The sequence below is a fragment of the Bos indicus genome, chromosome 15 (genome assembly GCF_029378745.1).
Source record: "Bos indicus isolate NIAB-ARS_2022 breed Sahiwal x Tharparkar chromosome 15, NIAB-ARS_B.indTharparkar_mat_pri_1.0, whole genome shotgun sequence".
NCBI classification, from domain to species: Eukaryota; Metazoa; Chordata; class Mammalia; order Artiodactyla; family Bovidae; genus Bos; species Bos indicus.
Window position 1 is genome coordinate 4,904,904 of NC_091774.1, and position 24,819 is coordinate 4,929,722.

At 40.8% G+C, this 24,819-nt stretch overlaps 1 protein-coding gene across 3 annotated transcripts in view; it reads left to right on the plus strand.

Moving 5' to 3' along the window:
• PDGFD (platelet derived growth factor D) overlaps positions 1-24,589 on the plus strand; it is a 278,186-nt gene extending 253,597 nt beyond the window's left edge. For all 3 annotated transcript variants that reach the window (XM_070803296.1, XM_019975523.2, XM_019975522.2), the window contains 2 exons: positions 11,366-11,580; positions 21,771-24,589. In XM_070803296.1, the coding sequence (XP_070659397.1) occupies positions 11,366-11,580; positions 21,771-21,896 (341 nt within the window). In that variant the 3' untranslated portion in view covers positions 21,897-24,589. The remainder of the gene's footprint in view (positions 1-11,365; positions 11,581-21,770) is intronic.
• Positions 24,590-24,819: the final 230 nt, after the last annotated feature.

Below are 24,819 nucleotides of genomic sequence, written 5' to 3' on the forward strand. Positions count from 1 at the left end.
GTGCTTCAGTGCTATGTCTCATTGAATTAAACAAAACACACATCATCATTGCTTTCTGACATTGAGATCAAAGTGAGCATGATCTTCCTTTCCTTCAGTTCAGTTCAGTTCAGTCGCTCAGTGGTGTCCAACTCTTTGTGACCCCATGAATCACAGAACGCCACGCCTCCCTGTCCATCACCAACTCTGGAGTTCACTCAAACTCATGTCCATTGAGTCAGTGATGCCATCCAGCCATCTCATCCTCTGTCGTCCCCTTTTCCTCCTGCTCCCAATCTCTCCCAGGAGCAGAGTCCTTTCCAATGAGTCAACTCTTCACATGAGGTGGCCAAAGTACTGGAGTTTCAACTTTACCGTCATTCCTTTCAAAGAACACCCAGGACTGATCTCCCTTAGAATGGACTGGTTGGATCTCCTTACAGTCCAAGGGACTCTCAAGAGTCTTCTCCAACACTGCAGTTCAAAAGCATCAATGCTTTGGCGCTCAGCTTTCTTCACAGTCCAGCTCTCACATCCATACATGACCACTAGAAAAACCAAGCCTTGATTAGACAGATCATTGTTGGCAAAGTAATGTCTGTACTTTTGAATATGCTATCTAGGTTGGTCATAACTTTCCTTCCAAGAAGTAAGTGTCTTTTAATTTCATGGCTGCAGTCACCATCTGCAGTGATTTTGGAGCCCAGAAAAATAAAGTCTGACACTGTTTCCACTGTTTCCCCATCCATTTCCCAATAAGTGATGGGACCAGATGTCATGATCTTTGTTTTCTGAATGTTGAGCTTTAAGCCAACTTTTTAATTCTCTTTAACTTTCATGAAGAGGCTTTTGAGTTCCTCTTCACTTTCTGCCATAAGGGTGGTGTCATCTGCATATCTGAGGTTATTGATATTTCTCCCAGCAATCTTGATTCCAGCTTGTGCTTCTTCCAGCCCAGCATTTCTCATGATGTATTCTGCATATAAGTTAAATAAACAGGGTGACAATATACAGCCTTGACATACATACTCCTTTTCCTATTTGGAACCAGTCCGTTGTTCCATGTCCAGTTCTAACTGTTGCTTCCTGACCTGCATATAAGTTTGCCAAGAAGCAGCTCAGGTGGTCTGGTATTCCCATCTATTTCACAACTTTCCACAGTTTATTGTGATCCACACAGTCAAAGGCTTTGGCATAGTTAATAAAGCAAAAATAGATGTTTTTCTGAAACTCTCTTGCTTTTTCGATGATCCAGCAGATGTTGGCAATTTGATCCCTTGTTCCTCTGCCTTTTCTAAAACCAGCTTGAACATCTGGAAGTTCACAGTTCACATATTGCTGAAGCCTGACTTGGAGAATTTTGAGCATTACTTAACTAGCGTGTGAGATGAGTGCAATTGTGTGGTAGTTTGAGCATTCTTTGGTATTGCCTTTCTTTGGGATTGGAATGAAAACTGACCTAGTCCTACGGCCACTGCTGAGTTTTCCAAATTTGCTGGTATATTGAGTGCAGCACTTTCGCAGCATCATCTTTCAGGATTTGAAAGAGCTCAACTGGAATTCCATCACCTCCACTAGCTTTGTTTGTAGTGATGCTTTCTAAGGCCCACTTGACTTCACATTCCATGATGTCTGGCTCTATGTCAGTGATCACACCATTGTGATTATCTTGGTAGTGAAGATCTTTTTTGTACAGTTCTTCTGTGTATTCTTGCCACCTCTTCTTAATCTCTTCTGCTTCTGTTAGGTCCATACAATTTCTATCCTTTATTGAGCCCATCTTTGCATTAAATGTTCCCTTGGTATCTCTAATTTTCTTGAAGAGATCTCTAGTCTTTCCCATTCTGTTGTTTTCCTCTATTTCTTTGCATTGATCACTGAAGAAGGCTTTCTTATCTCTTCTTGCTATTCTTTGGAACTGCATTCAGATATTTATATCTTTCCTTTTCTCCTTTGCTTTTGGCTTCTCTTCTTTTCACAGCTATTTGTAAGGCCTCCCCAGACAGCCATTTTGCTTTTTTGCATTTCTATCCCATGGAGATGGTCTTGATCCCTGTCTCCTGTACAATGTCACGAACCTCCATCCATAGGTCATCAGGTACTCTCTATCGGATCTAGTCCCTTAAATCTATTTCTCACTTCCACTGTATAATCAAAAGGGATTTGATTTAGGTCATACCTGAATGGTCTAGTGATTTTCCCTACTTTCTTCAATTTAAGTCTGAATTTGGCAATAAGGAATTCATGACCTGAGCCACAGTCAGCTCCCGGTCTTGTTTTTGTTGACTGTATATAGCTTCTCAATCTTTGGCTGCAAAGAATATAATCACTCTGATTTCGGTGTTGACCATCTGGTGATGTCCATTTGTAGAGTCTTCTCTTGTGTTGTTGGAAGAGGGTGTTTGCTATGACCAGTGCATTTTCTTGGCAAAACTCTATTAGCCTTTGCCCTGCTTCAGTCTGTATTCCAAGGCCAAATTTGCCTGTTACTCCAGGTGTTTCTTGACTTCCTACTTTTGCATTCCAGTCCCCTGTAATAAAAAGGACATCTTTTTTGGGTGTTAGTTCTAAAATGTCTTGTAGGTGTTCATAGAACCATTCAACTTCAGCTTTTTCAGCATTACTGTTTGGGGCATAGACTTGGATTACTGTGATATTGAATGGTTTGCCTTGGAAACAAACAGAGATCAGTCTGTCAGTTTTGAGATTGCATCCAAGTACTGCATTTTGGATTCTTTTGTTGACCATGATGGCTACTCCATTTCTTCTAAGGGATTCCTGCCTGCAGTAGTAGATATAACGGTCATCTGAGTTAAATTCACCCATTCCAGTCCATTTTAGTTCGCTGATTCCTAGAATGTCGATGTTCACTCTTGCCATCTCCTGTTTGACCACTTCCAATTTGCCTTGATTCATGGACCTGACATTCCAGGTTCCTATGCAATATTGCTCTTTACAGCATCGGACCTTGCTTCTTTCACCAGTCACATCCACAACTGGGTATTCTTTTTGCTTTGGCTCCGTCCCTTCATTCTTTCTGGAGTTATTTCCCCACTGATCTCAAGTAGCATATTGGGCACCTACTGACCTGGGGAGTTTCTCTTTCAGTATCCTATCATTTTGCCTTTTCATACTGTTCTTGGAGTTCTCAAGGCAAGAATACTGAAGTAGTTTGCCATTCCCTTCTCCAGTGGACCATATGCTGTCAGATCTCTCCACCATGCCCACCCACCTTGGGTGGCCCCACACAGCATGGCTTAGTTTCATTGAGTTAGTCAAGGCTGTGGTCCTAGTGTGATTAGATTGACTAGTTTTCTGTGATTATGGTTTCAGTATGTCTGCCCTCTGATGCCCTCTTGCAACACCTACCGTCTTACTTGGTTTTCTCTTACCTTGGACATGGAGTATCTCTTCACAGCTGCTCCAGCAAAGCACAGCCACTGCTCCTTACCTTAGACGAGGGGTATGTCCTCACTGCTGCCCCTCCTGACCTTGAATGTGGAGTAGCTCCTCTTGGCCTTCCTGCACCCACACAGCCACTGCTCCTTGGACGTGGGGTAGCTTCCTTTCCTTAGCGATCACCAGTTGCAGAATCTTGACTACTTCTGGTTTTAGGTGATTCTGTTCTTTATTTCATTGATCTGTTTTACTCATTTCGACATTAAAGTGAAGCATACCTACTGGGAACTGAGGGTTTGGACTGCACTTCAGACACTTTTAACTTGTTCAAGCTTAATGAATTTCTTGGCAGGAGAGTACTGTTATTCCATTTTATCTAATAAAAGAAAGAAATGCAGAAAGGTTTACTGACAGCTATAAAATAAAGAGCCATGACATGAACCTGGATGTGTTGACTGTGAGGTCAGTGCTGTAAGGGACCCAGTGGTGCTTAAAACTCAGAGACTCATAGTTTAGTAAATGAGAGAAAGACAAACATTTAAAGGACTCCTTGATTCTTATTCATCTCCTGACCTTGTTCTTATTTTCCATTTTATAGATATATTTTATACACCCCCTCTAGAGTTCAGAGAATTGCCTTATGACAGTGTCAGCTGCTTTCATGCCTAATCCAATACCTTGTAGATATCCATGTATTCACCCATTCATTTTCCAGCCTATATTTGTCAAATGTCTACTATACCCAGTGGCTGTAGGCAAGTCACTCAACTCCTCTGCATCTCAGTTTCCATATCCATCAGATGGGAAAAGTAGTCTCTAAGATGAAGTTTTGTTATGAGAATTCCATGAGACTTAACTTTGTAAAAGCATCTCACATAGTACCCAGCATATAGTAGCTGCTCAATAAATTTCCATTCACTCACTGCTTAACAATGTTTTTAAACCCTGACAATTAGGAATTGTCTGACTGGGAATATTTTACTATGATTTAGGTTAATTTCTATAAATACAAGTGGTGAATGTTTCCATTCTTGAGAAGTTAAACCAGCAAATGGAGTCATGAGATTCATGATTTTAAGTTTAAAATACCCTGATATTCCCTCATTAAAAGTTATAAAATAATTGTTCTTTCCAGACTCATTTGCACTTGAAAACTGGGTTGAAATGTGGAAACAGTCTTCACAATTAAGTGCTAATTCATAGAAGTGGGAATCTGAAAATCACAGTGAGGTTGTAATGCTCATAAAGATGAATAGATGCCTCCTAGGAAATTTGTGAACCTTAAAGAAGGCTGAGAGCCCCTAGTTTCTTGGTATAAAAATACTGCAATTATTCATCCACTCCCCTTACCTCCCACCCCTACCTAAAGCACTATAAATCTGGTCTTGTAATCTCAAAGTCAAGTTTATAGCACTTTATGTAGCAGGCTGTGGGACTATCACCCATTTGGCAAAAGACATATTCCTGAACACCTTGAGATGTATATCAGAGAGCCAGCCTCCTGGATGCCATCCTTCACCCCATGTAAAAGATGTGGAAAAGCTTCTAGAGCCCGTGGGTCTTGGTGCCAACCTTCATGCATCACAGTTTATCTGTCATTGAGCTGGTTCTAGAATCCTAGCTTTTCAGTTCTAACCCAACGTAATTTGATTCATTTAGTCATTACAGAGTACCTATGCCTTATAAAGAAAACTTGGATTGATTAGTAGGTCTATAAATGGCCTAACCATTTTCTAATTTTGGCTTTAAGTTGATTGGTATCCCACAGAAGATAGATGTTTAAAGAAAATCAGAAACGTTTGCCTAGGTAAGCCATAGTGATTCCTGTTGTTTTTTATTGGATTTAATTATTTCACATATCCTGAAATGGCACATACTCTAAGACTACCAAAAAATGTATTCTTTTTAGTACTATGCATCTTCTAATTGTTGAAACTAAACAGTTTTAGGAGTGGTGCACTTAATTGACCTACATATACTTCTAAGACCACTAATGGCAAAGCACTGTGAGAGGGGAGATTAAACGATGATTAACTCTGATTCCAAGAACCTTATGGTTTAGTGGACGAGAAACACCTAAATAAAGAAAAGGATATCCATTCACCTGACACTGGACATCTAGATGGCTTCCATGTCCTAGCTAGTGTAAACAGTGCTGCAGTGAACATATAAGGAAGTTGTGGTACATATACACAATAAAATATTACTCAGCTTATAAAAAGGAACACATTTGAGTCAGTTCTAATGAGGCGGATGAAATTGGAGCCTATTATACAGAGTGAAGTAAGTCAGAAAGAAAAACACAAATACTGTATATTAACACATATATATGAAATTTAGAAAGACAGTAGAAATGATCCTATATGCAAGGCAGAAAAAGAGACACAGATGTAAAGAACAGACTTTTGGACTATGTGGGTGAAGGCGACGGTGGGATGATTTAGAGAATAGCACCGAAACAAGTATTACCATATATAAAATAGATGACCAGTGCCAAGTTCAGTGCATGAGGAAGGGCACTCAAAGCAATCTTTTGGGACAACCCAGAGGGATGGGATGGGGAGGGAGGTGGGAGGGAGGTTCAGGATTGGGGACACATGTGCACCTGTGGCTGATTCATGTTGATGTGTGGCAAAACCCGTCAAAATATTGTAAAGCAATTAGTCTCCAATTAAAATAAATTAATTTTAAAAAGAAAAGGATAAAGCAAGTTCTACAAAGTAAGTACTACAATAGAAGGCAGAGAATGTGAGGTGAGTATTTAGTGAAGGGGTTAGAGAAGATGTAGGGTGAATGTGCCTCTTGACTTAGAAGATCAAAATGACACAGTGGCCTGAGATGCCCAAGAAGGTAAACTAGATTGATAAAAGCTTGAAGTTAGAAAAGCATGGCCCTCCTTCAGGCACTTGATCTTCGAGCGCCAGTGCCATGTGCTGAATCTGCACGAACAGAGGCTGCCTGCTAGGAGAATCCTTAAAGGATTTCAGCACTGCGAAGGCCTTAACTGGATTATACTAAAATGATTACTTGCAAAAGAGCATGGAAACCCCCTCCAATATTCTTGCCTGGAGAATCCCATGGACAGAGGAGCCTGGCAGGCTACAGTCCATAGGGTTGCAAAGAGTTGGTCACAACTGAACGGACTTAGCATGCATGCATACAAAATGATTACTGGCTAAATCCAAGAATATGTAGAAGTTTAACTGGAGAATAGCAAGAATATTCAAGACTGGTGACATACATGACAGGATAAAGATTGATGGATTGATGAGGGAACAGCATAATAAACTTGGTACCCAGAAGAGACTGACTCAAGGAAGTTCAATCACTCCAGTCGTGCCCGATTCTTTGTGACCCCATGGACTGCAGCATGCCAGGCTTCCCTGTCCATCACCAACTCCCTGAGCTTGTTCAAACTCATGTCCATCGAGTCGATGATGCCATCCAACCATCTCACCCTCTATCTCCCTCTTCTCCTTCTGGCTTCGATCTTTCCCACCATCAGGGTCTTTTTCAGTGAGCCACCTGTTCGCATCAGGTGCTATTTTGCAATACTAAAGGAAAATACTAGGTTCTGTGCAGTTATCTGCTTTATTAGCAAGACTATGGTCAGCGTGTACTCTTTTGGTAGAATCTGATAGATGAATGTCTGTGCACAGAAGTACATGCTTGGATATATGTAATTGACAACATCTTAAAAGTGACAGGTCAGTGTCTGGCAATGCACCTAGGAAGCCAGGTCCTTGACAAGAAGTAGACCTCTAGTAGGAAAGCTCCAGCAGGGCTCATAGAATCTGCTCGCTGCACCCTTCTTCAAATCTTCAGACTGGAGCTTCAAAGTGCAAGAGTGATGAAAAGGCTAGATTCACACTCTGGCTCTTCTACTGACTGGGTGTGTGGTTGTGGACAAATGTTTTCCCTTCCCTCTCAGAGGCTCAATTGTCTCAAGTGTAAATATAAGGGTAACAATAGTATGTAATTCATAGCATTGATGGGGATTTCATGCAACCGTATTCATGAAGAACTTCTATATTACCTGATACTTGGGATGGCCAATATCAAAAAGAACAGGCTGACTCTCCTTCCTCCCGAATCTGAGCCTTCATAGACTAGAAACTGATAAGGGTGTGCATTCAACAATATCCCATTGCTTTACACATCCCTGTCCCAGGGCTCAGATCGCAGAGCTCATCCCACAGCCCAGGAGCCTCTGTGACTAGGCTGCACTCTGAGGCCAGCACAGAGGGAAAATGGTGCTTCCCACGGCTGGGTGCAATGGCCCACATTGGATTCCTGTGTCCGGAGGAAGGCTTTGACAACACCGGAGCCCTGTCAGCCTTTGCAGCAGATTGTCGGTGCAGAACACAAAAATGGAAATGACGTCAAAGATCCATGAGAAGGCAGGACTCAAATTCAAAAGGACAGCGAAAGAGGGATGATGACATTATGTACAGCTGAGTGAAATAAGGGCAATTAGATGAAATTAATGGGCCTTTGAATTAAATTTGGTACATCCTCGCTCTCAGTAAGATTCCACTGTGGAGGCTAAATCGGGAATGGGAAGGGTTGCTCTTCTCCCTGGGTTTGTAACCTCGTGGCCTGCACCCGGCCCATCACAGGAGCTCACACCAGAGCCCCCCTCAGACCAGGGCTCCAGAAGCCTTAATTGCCACTCAGTCCCTTGTCTGGCTCCCCGCTCTGCTGCACTGCCTAATCAGTCTTCTTTGACTTGAAATTCAATATCCCCTGCAGAAAGTCTGCAATGGCGCTTTAAAGTTATTTGCATCCACTCTGAGGAATGTTTTTAGTTCTAGTTCTAAATTGAGTGCCTTTGTGGTTTCAATCCCCCCCGATAAGCAGGGCAGCTGGATTCTGCAGCAGTCACACAGGGCCACATAAATAACTGACAGCATCGTAAATCTCTTCATGGCCGGTAGGAAACGGAAGTAACCAGTGTGAGTCAGTAAAACAGTCATAGAACGTGAAGAGTTTTGTTCCAAGACAAGTAAGGCATGCATGCCTATCCTGGTTTGTGGAGGGCCCTCTAGGCGATCAGCTGAGTTCCCACTGGAAAGCACACTATGATTTGGCTTGGACATACTCTGGACATAAGGGTGGAGCCATTCACCACCCCAGTCCTAGTACACCGCCATACAGGACAGCTTAATATCATGCCAGGGAGATCAGTCTTCTCCCTTCAACCCCAGGTTGCCTGCCAGCCCCCCATTCTGCCTGATGTGGTGGTGACCGGGCAGCAAGAGGGAGAATGACTTCAAGCCCAGTTTTCCTACTTAGTATTCACTTTGAGTAAGTAACACACATCTCAAAAGGGTGGGGAGCAGCAATAAATAGTCCTGTGTGTCAGGTGCCTGGCAGAGGACTGGCTGAACCCACCTGCACTCAGTCTGTCACTTCCTTCCCATCCCTCTTGGCCTACCACGCTTTACTGAACACACTGTATTCAGTGGCTCAGTCATATCCAAGTCTTTGCAACCCTATGGACTGTAGCCTGCCAGGCTCCTCTATCCGTGGGATTCTCCAGGCAAGAAGACTGGAGTGGGTTTCCAGGTCCTCCTCCAGGTTATCTTCCCAACCCAGGAGTTGAACCTGAGTCCCTCGATGTCTTCTTGCATTGACAGACAGATTCTTTACCACTGAGCCACCTGGGAAACCTCACATGTTACAATTCCTTCCTGCAAATAGCGCCTCTTGCTCCTAGATGGTGGACAAAATATATTCCCAGCAACACAATCAGCAGCTTTGGCCCTCTGCATTAGCCCTGCTGTAGCCCAGTAATGCACAGCCAGCACCAGTATTTATCTCAAGGTGACACTTGTAATGGATGATTGCAGCACTTCTTAATCCATTTATGTAATCCTCTCTGTTTGCTTGCAGTTATTTTCAGGGTTTTAGCAGCAATGAAATGGTTCCTTTCCCAAGACAGAGTTCATTTAATTTAAAACTGGATTGATTATAGCTAAACTTATGATATGTCTTTGCGAAGGAAGAAAAAAACAGCCATCAATTATGCACAGCAATTATTTAGCATTTATGCAGCTCCCACAGTGTCCTGGGCTCAGCATGTAAGAGGTGGGGTAAAATCCATGCCCTTGAGAATCAAAGGCATGCAGGGCAGAGCATGAGTCCACTTGCCATTTAATTCCTTATTCAAGGGGGTCATCGACCATATGGCCAGCATTTTAGCTGACTTCATGGGGTTAAGTGGAATCTTCATCCATTTGTGCCTTCTTTCATTTCTGTCTCATTCAGATGCATTCTACTGATAGCACCCTTCGCCTTTGACCTCTATCCCAAAAGAATACTCCTTACTACTCCTCAAGCAGTTTTGGTTTAGGACTAAGACATTTAATGGGGCTAAAATCAGAGTAAGTCTGATGACAATTGCCTGGCATCTGTGGGATTCCTCCTGCAGTCGCCTGACTGGTGACAAGGGAAGTGCATTCAGAAATGGGATGGAACCTGGGAAAAGACAGAGGACTTTCCTCTAACTGCATTCTTGTGAGAAGATAGTCATGTACATGCTCACCCGCTAGAGGATTTGAATGCCAAATAGATGGATGATTAGATGGATTTCGAGACGACGTTAAAATATAATTTATATAGTTATACCTGTGGCAGATTCATTTTGATATATGGCAAAACCAATACAATATTGTAAAATTAAATAAAATTAAATTTAAAAAAAAGAAAAAAATATAATTTATATAGTACAATGATACAAATTTAACTCAAGTAAAATATTAATGATTAAAATCTGAAAATTTAGTGTAATGCTCTTAATTCAAAGAAGTCCTGATAGCCAATCCCCCAGATAATTATTTATATAGAATAATGGCCAAAAGAGAAATAAAAGAGACAGATCTGAAAAAAAATTTTTTTAAAATTATTGACCATTTGACTTTAAAGGGAAAAACTGGAGAAACTGAATCAAGATGAATGATAATAACCAGACTGAATACCAGGCACACTGCATTCAATACTTCAAATATTGCTGAAATAGTCGTTACACTACTTACATTTCATAGATGAAGAAACAGAGTATAGAGGAGTCAAGTACTTACCAACTAAAAGGAGACATAGCTATGATTTAAATGCTGTTGTAGATTAACTGCAGAGCCCAAGCACTTAACCACTATGCTATACTGCCATCTAGGATGCAATGCACAAATATGCATCATATTCACAACCTCCAAATTCCTTGTCCTTTGATGTTTTGCTTAACCTTGGAGTTACAATGAAGCTAAAACTTTTTATTCATCACGTTTACTTGTAGAATTTCACTGTCAGATCAATAAATCAGAATAATTCTCCCTAACGTGTCCCTGATATAATTCAAATTATATTAAGTAATGGCTTAGAGTCAGGAGTTGTTTAAACTCAAGAAGAGATATATATATACACACACACACACACACACACACATTTGCACATGCGCACACACACACACATACATGTTTTTTAAGGTAAAGACAATTATTTTAAATTGCTGAATGTTTCATTTTCTTTCACTGGAACTTTTTTTTTTTTTTTTTTGCATTAGAAAGGTGCAAGAAAAATTGAACCAACATTTAGCTAAGTTTTTGAAGGTCTTTTTGTTTTCTCTTTGCTGTTGTTGATTTTTTTCTTTTTTGAAGGGGAAGATAGGATCAAAAGAGAAATTAGATTTTCCACCTTTGGTATTAGGAAAAGGAAATGGCAACCCACTCCAGTATTCTTGCCTAGAAAATCCCATAGAGGAGCCTGGTGGGCTACAGTCAACAGGGTCGCAAAGAGTCGGACATGACTGAGCATGTGACACTCACACTCACCTTTGGTATTTGGGGTAATAGTTGAGGTCCCATGAATAGGGTCAGTCCCTGGGTTAAGGCTGTCCTCACAGAATGTCCCCACCCTGCTCCCAAAATGCATGCTGAGTGTTTATGCCACAGTCGTGCACTGGGTTACCCAATGCGTGTGTTTCTTACAGTTGACCTGGACAGGCTCAATGATGATGTCAAGCGTTACAGCTGCACTCCCAGGAACTACTCCGTCAACTTGAGGGAAGAGCTGAAGCTCACCAACGTGGTCTTCTTTCCTCGCTGCCTGCTTGTACAGCGCTGCGGAGGAAACTGCGGCTGCGGAACTGTCAACTGGAAGTCCTGTGCGTGCAATTCAGGGAAGACTGTGAAAAAGTACCACGAGGTATGCCGTTTTCAGAATTTTTTTGTTGCAGTGCTGTACTTGGTCCGTTAGCAGCTGCAAAAGTCCTGGAATCTCTAAGGTGCTGGGAAACGGGGCCACTGCAGTGTTTGTGCAGGTTTTTCACTGCACAGGAGCACCTCCCAGTGAGATGACTGCGTGATTATACTTGAGCTTAACTTGCAAAGGCAGGTCCCTGGGGCGGGTGTAGGTCCATCCTGAAGTAGGGATTCCTTTTTCTAACCCTTATTCATAATATATATGTGGCTTGACAACAGGCTTGTTAGTATACACAATCAAATGCATGGTGCAATAATTTGAGAGCTTACTTACAGAAATCTAATGGGATTCATTTATAGCATATGACTGCAAATCTAGGTTACTTTAAGAGAATACTAAGAGCTAATCTTCAATTCAGTCAACTCATTGAAAAATGAATCAGGGTAAAAATATCAAAGTATAAATTGTCAGAAAAAATACTTTGTCAGAGACTTTTTCAATCTCTAAATATGGAAATATTATTCTTCCAGAAGTACTAATTTTTCCTAAATATAACTGAGTGCTCTGGGGAATCAGCTCTGAAATTACGCAAAAGTAAACAAAAGTAAACATAGAGATGTAAGAGAAATGAAAATTTAAGGAGAGCAGCAACTTTTAGTGATAATAACAGGAAATACACATAAGCCTTTACAGTGTACCAGACATCATTGTAAGCAATCATTAGCTCACTTGGCAGTTTCTTCACATGTTGTCAGGGGAGTGCTACTTGTATTCCCTTTTTATAGATGAATAAACTGAAGCCTAAGAGAGCAGTGAATTAACCAGTGTGACTCGGTCAGTAACTCAGAGAGATGCGACCTAAACTGATTCACTGTTTCTAAAGTCTATATACTTACCAACGGTAACACTGAGTGCTCTCATTTTAAATATATAGCACATTATTGAAGATTAAAGAAAGAATGGACTTAAGGGGAGTTAGAGCTGCTCTTGACATTGACAGCAACTCTATCACTTCATGATTATGCAAGTCACTAAAGTTTAGAGAGCCAGTTTTCATGTATGTGAAACAGGATTTAAGAAATTATATGATAACCCCATACAGGGTGGCTCTGAGGAATCAAAGCAGTGCATATGAAGTGCATTATGTAAGAGGTAAAATACCATATTGAAATATGTTTACAATATAAAATATGAGCCAAACACTATTGTTAGGAATTATTGTTTGAGCTGCTTTTCATCAGTATCCATCAAAACAGAAGAATAGATGGTGCTCCCTAAATAAAATCTCCCACTTTACAGAACCACTTTGTTACCCTGAAAACAATAAAACAATAATCAGTTAAGAGGTAATTACTGAGCTAAATGAAAAGGGATTCGTCATAAGTGGTATTTTCAACATGGGAAAATTAGGAGCTTGGAGGCCACGATAACCCTGCTTACCTCACATAGATGCAGACCCGATTTGAGACCTACATAGAGCATGTTTTTTTAGTAACAAGAATTTCTTACTCCACCTCACATTTTTCAAAGGAAAAAAAAAAAAATCTGTTCTCATATCCAGAGAATGCTGTTGTCTGTGTTCATTGTGTTTTATTTTTGTATGACCTGATGAACTCTAGATTGGACTTTGTCCTTTGTGTCTAAGAACCTGAATTTTGTAATGTTGAGTCATACGCTGCGGACAAATGCAGAATGCAATAATTTGGTTTGCGTTAAAATAAGCCAAGAAGTGACAAGATCTTTACCCAGTCTCTACTGTGAGGAAAGCATGTAAATTCAGGCCTTTGATGCTTTATTTTCATCTTGACTCTCCTCTCAGAGAGAAGTTGTAGTTTGATTTTTTTTTAGTTGCTTATTGTGGAAACACAGAGTTACACACACACCCAAAAGGGCCCTCACCTCCCAGACAGTTAACTCTGAAAGAATCTGAAGGTCCTTTTGTTAGTCTATTGTCTCTCTGCACAGAGGCTGTTACCTATAAATTTCTATTCACCATTAATATCTAGGAGGCAAAGCCCTTGATCTCTTTGTTCAGTCACATGAGTGGGTCTAAAATGTAGAATCTTTTTGAAACTGCTATCTAAAGCATCTGTGAAATGTGTCATGATATTTTTACTTCTCGGAGTCTGCTGAGCTCTGTGCAAAATCACTCTGCTGAGTTGTGGACAAAAGGACAACAGAGCATCAGTCACTCCGTCAGTGAGTGCAAACCCGGACCACGTGTGGCTGGCGCGTTTTCCCCAGCATCCTAAAATACCCCTCACGTATGCCCCAGGCATCACATTGTCCAGTCCCCTGGAAGAGAGCAGGAGACTCGTTCCATCTTCAGAAATAAGGGTTGCTTGGGCTCAGTCTTGAGAGGGAAGAATCCTTGTCTTCTCTTCTGTTAGTTTTGTGCCTGTACTCTTAACTCAGAGAAATGAGAAACTGGTCTCCCCACCTCGTGGTTGTAACTGATGAGATGGGCAATGAGTTTTTATGAGAGATGAGCGCCCTTAAGGGGGTCACTAGAACTTGCCACCTAAGCAGGCCTCTATGACTCTCCACAGATATTTCAAGGCTCAACATTTAAGGAATAAAATCCAAGAAATTAAACCGTATAATTATAAAATTATCAATAGTTAGAAATTATAAATAAAAGGAAGTTAAGATTGTTGCTCTTTCCCCAGGTCACGTGACTTCTCCTTGTAGAGGTCTGAGCATTTTGCACTGTGCAATAAAAAGCTCCATCTGTACAATTCCCTCTTCTGAAAAGTTTGGAGGTATCCTGCTGAAATATTTTTCCTCTTTCCTAGCAACCATTCCTTCTCTTGGAATATACAGAATGTAAAAAATACTTTCAGTGGGGATTTTTAAAAAGAGAAAATTCCAGAAAACATACTCTGTAGACAATTAGAGGATGCTATTATTTTAGTTCTTATCTTCCCTTGTTAGTGTATAATGAAGGGATGTTCCCTAGAAATATATTGACCTTTTAGATTAAAACTAACTATTGTATTTTTTAAGCATTTGGTCTCCTGGCTATGTCCATTCAGTCAACAGCCAAAATCTTAGGAGGCAACAGAGAAAGACAAGTTAATTTTCACTGTCCTACCTCTCATGATTTTGTCCCAGTGCTGGCACAGCTGCAATATCTGTTAGAACTTTCTGCAGTGATGAGAGAGTTCCGTATCTGTACTATCCAATCTGGTAGTCATTAGCAACATGTGGTCACAGAGCACTTGAAATGTGTGTAATGCGAATGAGAAACTGAATTTTTAAATTTTATTTAATTTAAACTAATTTGAATGTAAATAGCTGCACATGGTCAGGGGCTCCCACAGTGAACAGTGTAAGCCGAGACACAACTCTGTCTCTGGCACTTACAGCATCTAAACCATTCCAGTCACTTGAACAATGGAAAAACTACTGTGAATGACTTTTTTAACATTACATTAAATATAAGAACTTTGTATTAAAAATTTGTTGCCCATTAAACATAAGAGGGGAGAAGGCAATAGCACCCCACTCCAGTACTCTTGCCTGGAAAATCCCATGGACGGAGGAGCCTGGTAGGCTGCAGTCCATGGGGTCACTAGGAGTCGGACATGACTAAGTGACTTCACTTTCACTTTTCACTTTCATGCATTGGAGAGGGAAATGGCAACCCACTCCAGTGTTCTTGCCTGGAGAATCCCAGGGACGGGGGAGCCTGGTGGGCTGCCGTCTATGGGGTTGCACAGGGTCGGACATGAATGAAGTGACTTAGCAGCAGCAGCAAACATAAGAGATAGAAGATATAAGCAGATATTTATATATGAAACAAAAGATTGATTGGAGATAATAAAATATTGAGATTTAGACTTGAGATAAAAGAATGGCACTTTTAATTTTTACATGTTTTAAGTGTCTGTCATTGAAACAAATTTAGCTAAAATCTCAAATTGAGACCAAGAAGACAGGAAAGCAATATTTTTCCAAAAGTTTCTACTCTATGGCAAAGGCAATGAATTTGAGGGTTATGATTATAACAAAAGTCACAAAAATCTTTTTCTGGAAACAGCATTTCTAGAGCTTATGTAGAATCTCCCTATTTCTTTCTCCCTCTTTGAGTGAGACCTTGAGAAGATTCTCTTGCAGCCCTTTCCTGTTCCTATAAGAGAGAGACAAGACAATAGAGACAAAGCAAATCACACAACTAAAGGGAGAATATGTGGATTCACGTGAGAGGCCACCTCGGACCAGCCACCTAAAACTCCCCAGAGCCTCGGGTTCCTCTTTTACTCCCTATGATAACCTACAATTTTGAGTTCCCAGACAGATGTGAAATTATATGATATCTGTTCACCACTCCCTAAATCTTATCTTGCCTAGATTGTGTTAAGAATATAAACAAGTTGGTGGTTGAAATGCTAAGAAAATACAAAAGAACAGAGATATGATATGGAACTTTAATGTGTATAGACTATGTATAAAAAAGTTATCCACTCAACATTAGTAACACCTGTGCTGGCAACCCACTCCAGTACTCTTGCCTGGAAAATCCCATGGACGGAGGGACCTGGTAGGCTGCAGTCCATAGGGTCGCTCAGAGTCAGACACGACTGAGTGACTTCACTTTCACTTTTCACTTTCATGCATTGGAGAAGGAAATGGCAACCCACTCCAGTGTTCTTGCCTGGAGAATCCCAGGGACGGCAGGGCCTGGTGGGCTCCCGTCTATGGGGTCGCACAGAGTCGGACACGACTGAAGCGACTTAGCAGCAGCAGCAGTGCTGCTTATCTCTTGGGGATCCTGGGACAATGAAAGCCTCTGAAGGCTGTAAAGCACTCGACAGATGTGGGTGGAATATCCTGAGAGCATGGTCGGGCTTGCTCCCTTCTGACTCCCTTAGAGCCTTGATGACTTACTGGTGCCGGGACCCTCTAAGTACAGCAAAGTGCATACATCCTTTTCCTTGTAGATCTGGATTCATATTAGGCCTTCTTGTCAAAGTTGAGCAAACGTGCCTTCGGGCATGATACTCCCCAACTAGACAAAGACCCATTTGTGACACGAATGATACTCAGTGTTAATGCCGTGCTCTGAAACTTGGTGCCCAGCTCAGCTTCCGTCATGTTTTCTGAAACTGGTGGGCTGAACATGTAGTCATTAATCCTCTAAAATACTGTCAAAATCATTTACCTAGTGAAGTCCTCTAAAGGAAGAACTGCTGCTGAATACACCCCAGAGTGCTCACAAGAAAATTTCAATTATAAGTAAATGTCCACAGATGTAAAGATTGCATTTTCAAAATTCATGAGGATTGTGTAGACCCACATTATAAGCCCAGCCTTCAGTCACCTTCATACCTAGCTTGTCAGAGAAACGTTGCTGAGCTCTGTTATTTGTGTCTTTCTTAGGGAGGACTGTATCTCAGGACTTGGTGTCACTCCTTCCCTTACAACTCTCAATCTCCCTTGAAACTCTTACTTTCAAGTTGTGCAATTACCCAGGTAGAAAATAAAATGTTTTCTCATCTCAAAATATTTTTGCTTGTAGTCATTTTAGGTTTCAGAAAGGTTGACTACAAGACCTTAAAAATCTTAACTGCATGTACATTTTTATAAAGTCTACAAGCATGAAAGAAATCATAAAGTAAGGAAAAATATGAAGCTGTTTTTCTTAAGAAAGTGTGTATACTGAATGCTGCCTGCTTTAGAAGTTGGGTGAATCTTAAGTAAACCCTTAATGATTCGGGTTTAGACAGTGCACATGTCCTAAAATATGTATTTGTGATCCTACATCAGCCATTAATATGAAAACTGTTACAAGGCCTTAACGACCTTTCTTTAATATTTCCAATAAACAAGAGCCCAACTCAGCATGGAGCGTTTCTGTCTAGTACTGTTTTATTACTGTAATAACTTCATGGCAATGATTCATTCAGTGCTTTATTGGCAACAAAGAGAGTAATTGTAGTAAATATCTTTTGTGATATGGTAATTTGCAAACTGAGCATCTTTGATTCTGTGTAGTGGTATGAAAGCCACCAACTGCTTCAGTCATTCTCCATTTAATAAAAATCAACTTTCCCTGGCTTCATGTGGTTTTCCAGATGGTGAAGAAGGGTCAAGAATGCCATTTTCACCCATAGGTGATAAGAAATGGCTGGCTGCTCCTCCATGGATTTTTATTTCAGTGTGTGTGCTTGCAGCAGTGAATCATAGAGCAGAAAATAGGAAAGCATTTTGTGAAGGTACCTATTAGTGAGTGTCCTACAGCGACTGTAATTAATTCAATGGTTCCTTCCCTTTAAAGGTGACCAGATAACCCAGAGACAGTTTGCTTTCTCAGATAAAAGCTTTTCATTTTTCTTTTAACTTTTTATGCTCTCTCAAATCAGCTTTGCTTTCTTCCTCCTTTCAGTGCTGTGTACCTGAACCGAAGACGATTACATGGTCTGAAAGCTTTGAGCATCAGTGCTGTGATCAGCCAGTAAAGCAGTCCAATTTCCACTTTGTTCAAACAGTGCTTTCCTGTCTTGTCTGGAAAAGTGTCTGCCAATTCATTTTTCTCCTCTTATCAACAAAACACATATATACTGGACTAACGTGGCTTAATATAAAACACAGGGAAAATCCCTGAACAATCAGGAGACCAGTTAGAAAAAACTGACCAGGCACGGCTTTCACTCCAAAGCACACACTTTCATTTCTCATCAAATGAGGAAGCAAATCAACGAAGCATTGATTTTATAGATGTCAGTCATGGCAACTTATTAGGCTTTGATAATGGTCTTTTTAAGAAAGAGAATATTTATCATCAGCTCAGCTTCTTAGGAATCATTTTCTTCCCCTGAATAGTTCAACCTCCAGATCTGGTTTATTAGGGTTGGAAAATAGTGACTAATATTTGAGAAATTCTTGGCAAAGTTGTAGGAACCCGAGCTTTAAGCTCTTCCAGGGCGCTCTAACCAAGTGTGGCACAGGAGGGCTTTCCTATCTATCATAGCAGGGTATTTAATATCCCAAAGTGCAATATACACTCATCCATGCTTTGGTTACTTAGTTTTTCATGGAGAAGCAACAGTTTTTATTTTCTTTAGAGATGAAGCAGGAGTGACCCTGGGAGCAAGGAAAGGAAAATATCATTGTCACTCTGCTCTCAGTACTTGAAATTCTGTTTCAAAATCGTAAAAGACTTGCAAGTGATGCAAAACATGCTGCTGCTGCTGCTGCTAAGTAGCTTCAGTCGTTTCCCCTCTGTGCGACCCCATAGACAGCAGCCCACCAGGCTCCCCCATCCTGGGGATTCTCCAGGCAAGAACACTGGAGTGGGTTGACATTTCCTTCTCCAATAGGCCACTTCATTTTGGCCTCTGGTTTGGTTTGTTTTGCGCCCCTCCCCTTGTTGGAGGTTGGGGTAGAAGCGATGTAGGGAGGAGACAGGAAAGAGGCCGTGAACATAGGTTCCCATATTGTGACGTGGCAGCGTTACCCACCACGGCCACCGGAGTGCATCCCACTGGAAACCTACTGTGTTCCCAATGCTGCTGACCAGAACAGACAAAACTCCACCTTCCCGGTAAGGGCACACGCTGTGCCACGTGGAGACAAACACTGGTGTCACCAGTCACTGACTCTGCAACCTTAGTCTCTCTCTTCCCTTATCTGAAACAGTATTAGAAAAGTACCTATATCATAGTGTTACAGTGATACGCAAAACGTTTAATACTTCCAGTCATAACAGTGTGGCATCTAACAAATACTCAAAAATGTTAGTCATTATTTTTTCTATCCTTGTCCTCAAAGCATTTGTTAATAGAGAGAAAGCATATGTCATATGAAACTATGTGATTCATAGTGTATGTTCAGTGGAATTTAGGTAAAGAGGATAATATAATTAGCTATCAAAACTGGCACTGGGACTAGCTTTACCATAATCTGGTATTTTTGTGCCTCCCTCAGGAACTCTTCTAGGCCATCCCTTCCCACCCCATCCCCCAACCCCAATTTGTACTCACAAAAGTACAAATATCCTTTTGAAGCTCTTCTCCAAATGGGACAAGGTATTTCACACTGTGTTATCAGAGCCCAGGTTCCTTACTTTACTGAACATTGAACAAATGACCTGCTCCACAGAACTCTTATGGGAAAATCAGGCTAAATGTTGGGACTTACCTGGTGGTCCAGTGGTTAAGAATATGTCTTGCAGTACAGGGGACACAGGTTCAGTCCCTGGTCAGGGAACTAAGTTCCCACATGCTATGGAGTAATTAAGCCCGCGTGCCACAACCGCTGAGTCTGTGCGCTCTGGAGGCTGTGTGCCACACCTAGAGCATCTGTGCACCCCAGTGAAAGCTCCTACAGGACCCAGTGAAGATCCCACACACCACAACTAAGATGCAATGCAGCCAAATAAATAAATATCACCCCCTCAGTGTTTTAAAAAGGCAAACGCTAAAGTAAAGCAGATGCATGGGGACTGAGGGCTCTAAGCCTGTTTTCCTAGTAGATGGTTTTGATTTGCTTGTAACTTGAAACAGGTAACATAAGGATGAGGACATTGCTAGGAAGACAATCCAGTAGAAAAATTGGGGGTGGGGGGGCGTGCCATGAAAAGTTATTATACAGCCTAGAAAATAAGATTTCCTCGCGTCTAATCTTCATCTCAGAGCAAAGTATACCAAGCATCAGGGCCCCATTTTAGTTCACACATATGCCTGCCACACCTTTGAGATACAGAAGGAAGCTGCAGCTGCATTAGAGACGTGTGGTCCTTGGGTCCTAGTATGCCGGAAGCCTAGAGAACAATGCACTACTCTCAGGTCCCCGCTGACAGAAGGCCTGGCACCTGGCCTCCCTTATAATCTCACTTCTCCAGCCTATACACTGTGAGTGAAGACGCCTTCTCTACTGTATGACAAAGTTTGTCTTGGGCCAGATGAAATAGTGCATACGTGCAAATTTTTTTAAAACTACAAAATGCTACATAGTTGTATGGTAATATCATGCAGAGTTTAAAGTCTAAAAGGGAAAACAGAACAGAATCAAAAATGAAAGCTAACAAGGAGCCTAAGAATATAAAGAAGCAATGAAGTTGACTGTATATGGAAAACAATATTTATGTATATGATGGCAAATATTGACTTCAGTGAAGGCCACACTAGGGAAGAAGGGTTAGCTTCTATTTAAACTTAAAAATTTTTTTAAATCACATTTACACCTATTAATGTAAAATTTTAAGGATGTAATTTATTCAAGTAATGTTGGATTGTTTTAAAGGTATTAATATGCAAACATTTTAGTGGAACATGATCTGTTTTGAATTGTAAAGGGTATTATTCGATATAGCCTAACAGATATGTAAGAACATACACACATTTTCAGTTATTTATGACCACTAGGGAGGCAAAATGTCTTACCTCACCCGCGTGTTTAGCCGCGCCAGCATTTTTGCGGGGCGGGGCGGGGGTGGCACCCGGGGCCTTTGCTGCTGCACACGGGCTTTCTCCAGCTGTGAGCAGGGGCCACTCTTCAGTGGTGCGAGGGCTTCTCACTGTGGTGGCCTCTTGTTTACAGAGCGCTGGCTCCAGACGCGGGCTCCATGGTTGGGCACAGAGTTTACTTGCCCTGTGGATCGTGGGATCTTCCCAGACCATTGGCGGGCGGATTCTTAACCACTCTCCAGGGAAGTCCCCATACCAGCATATTAGGTCACAACTGTATTCGTTGTCCTGTCTGCAGAGTATTGTCTCAGCATTGTATTTATCCATAACACATGCTTTAGCCAGAAGACTGTTTGTGGTATTAGTAATATTTGGGATAGCACTTGGCACAAAGCAGGCCCTTAGAAAGTTATCAGTAAACACCTGCTCAGACACCTGAAATCCTCACGACCCTGCAGGTAGGTAATGCAGGAGGCGTTACTCTGTGATCAGTGGATTCCGTTACTTTAAGGAGTCGTGGATTGTCTATAACAATATTTGTATGTGTGCATTCTAATAGTGAGCCCGTAGATTCCATTGGATGCTCAAAGGCTTAAGAACCAGTTGTCATAAAGAGAATAAGTGGTATGTAATTAGGTTAAATCCCAGGTACTTTCTTTTTTTTTTTTTCTAATTTTATTTTATTTTTAAACTTTACATAATTGTATTAGTTTTGCCAAATATCAAAATGAATCCGCCACAGGTATCCAGGTACTTTCTAACAGGAAATGCTTCTTGTCCTAGGTGTTAAAGTTTGAACCCGGCTATTTCAAGAGGAGGGGCAGGGCAAAGCACATGGCTCTCGTTGACATCCAGTTGGATCATCATGAGCGGTGTGACTGTATCTGCAGCTCAAGACCACCTCGATAAGAGAATGTGCATGTACTCTCATTAAACATGAAAGAACCTTTATTTTAAGGAGGGTGTGGTAAGAGACCCCTTTCCCACCAGCAACCGAACTTACTATTAGCCTGAAAAGCAATGAATACAAGTGGTTGCTGACTTTCAACCTAGCTTTGTTAGTGCCATGACAAGTAGAAAGGCGTATCATCAACCTCTATATCCAAGAATATAGGATTGCATTTAATAGTGTCTGAGGATATTGCCATTTCCTTCTCCAGGGGAATCTTCCCAACCCTCGGATCGAATCTGGGTCTCCTGCATCACAGGCAGACGCTTTACCCTATAAGCCACCTAAGTCTGTCCTATATATATATATATATATAATGTGTCATCTCCATGTCTCTGTGTAAATAGACCAAATGATTTACTCAGTATATATAACCAGGTACACCAGAGCTTACATATGGTTTAATTATTTAGACTCTTAAAATAAGGGACATAGTAAATACATTAAACATGTCTTTGGAAGATTTGGAAGATTAATTTGTTTATTTTTAAGTTTTGAATCACAAAACAGTTTTGGATCTTGCTCTTTTAAAGACAGCAGCTTTTATATTAAAAATCCAATAAATTAGCATTTCTTGTGCATACATCTTAATTACCAAAAGAGGGAAATATGGTTTCTGGGAAAAGATACATTCCTAGACATTTGTCTCATGAGATGTACGACATACTTACCTATATAGACAATAATTACCTGTCTCCGAGAGCATGTCATCATAATATAGGCGCTTTAGAAATAAAGCCCTTAAGTCTTCTCTTAGTGTATCTTGCCGAGGCATGCAAACTCATTAACACCTGTCTTCAAAAAATTCTCACAAGGTTTATTATTATTATCCTATGAGAGAAAATGTATAAGCTGAAGCAGAATTTTGAATTGTTTTTTCTCAAAACCTCTCCACAAAAGTAACTCCTTTGGAGAATGTCATGGGGATTCTGTATGAGCCTTTCAAAATAATGCTCACTGAAAAGTTTGAGGAGTTGAAAGTAAAAAAATGTGAGCATTGAAATATTAACATAACTGGGAGTGGGATGGAATATTTGATTGGGATCCATATTTAATAATGACTCATACTCTCCAGATTATGCCAATTTATTTTGTGTATCTTGCTTTTGTGTTCTTATCTTTTCCATATCTCTTCTTATCTCTTCCACACACACACACATATATATATATATATATAATGTTTATGAGTCATTATTAAATGAGACAATGTATATATATATACAATGGCATTTTATATTTGGCAAGCCATCATGGATTACTTATAGCCCAGAAGCTTTTGTGCATTAAAGCAACCCAATTTCATTGACGTAATTTCCTAACTGTGTAGTCACTGTTCAATTCAGTTGAATTCCTGTTTCTGAACCAAGTGCAAGAAGACCTGGGTCTCTGGTTCTTTCCAAATCTATGGCACTTGTTCTAAGAAGCCTCACTGCAAATTGTGAGAACACAAAGCTGGCCCTGCTCTACCCTAGAAAATGGTTTTTGCATTATTTGTAGTTATTATTGGTACTTAGAGTAATTTTTCCTCCTTGGCTCCTTAATGTCTGTTAAGGCCTCAGGGACTGACTGCAGGCATAGGAAGTGATTCATCATTCTCCAAAACAAGACTCTAAGAGAGCAGTACTGAAGTCAAGATAGCTCTGGAGCTGCTCAGAGAGAAGGACATTTTTCTTCTCATCTTGAAAGAAAAAAGAACTGGTTTCTTCCCTAAGTCCAGGGCCCTACTGAACACAGACAAGTCGAATGAGGGATGTGTAACTGGGGCTCATTAAGTCTCAGTGTCAGATGAGCAGACTATATATATTTGGATTTCTGAGCATGATGTTTTCAGGACCAAGTTCTCAAGTATCTTTAGGAGCTCATTTCTGCTCAGCTCTTTGAAAGGTCAATGCTTATTGAAGATATTCCTTCAAAATGTCCCTGAAAGTGTCCTGTGTTTTTACCTCAAAAGATGACTGGTAAAAATAAATACTCTATTGTTGAGTTGTCCAAAATCCAGAGCACAGTCAGAAAGAGCACAGCCAGACCCTTTAATAATCAGTAACCATTCTTCCCCTGAAAGCCTCTTGCAAGCTTCCTGTGAAAACATAGGATTCCTGGACCAAAACCAAAATTTGAGTTATATCACTCTAACTTGTTCAACTGTTAAGTATGAAAAATTAGAGTGTTCTACCCAATTTTCAGTAAACCTTCCAAGCTGCAATAACCAGGATGGTTTTCAGTTAAAGCCCTATCTCGACTTATTATTTATTAGCTGCCATGTAAGCATGCAGTCTCACTCACTTCTTTTTTTTCTTTCCTGAGTGTTTTATTAAAACTTCTCCCTTGGTTATCTGTTATCTATTGCACTTCCAACATGTAGCCAATAAATCTGCTTCATTGCCATCAAAGGAATAAAAAGCTCACCATACAAATTACATTTCAAAACAAATCCTAATAAATCCTCATTTCTGTGTGGCTCACTCACCTGGAATAATGCCTTCTGTTCAATATGTTATAGGGCAGAGCACTTTCATAAGTAGAATTTTTCTGGGTTTTTTTTTTTTTTTTGGTCATATTGGTAACATGCCGCTTTTTCCTTTCATAGTGTTTTCTGTAATAAATGTAATTTGCCTCTTACCTTCATGAAAAATAAATATTGCTTACAAACAAAGCTGCTCCATCATTTAGTACTCAGCTGCAGTTTTAAAAGGTGCACGATGATGCAGACTTACTTCCCCAAATACACACAGCGTCTGACAAGGCTGGGGGCGCTCTGTGGGCCTGGTTTTAGAACATTCTTCGCTGAAAACAGGCTTTTACCCTGTCCCTTCTGGAAGCCGTCGGAAACCGAAAATGGAGTGGGACTTGAGTTGTGTTGTTTTTTTTGCTGCTCTTGGTGCT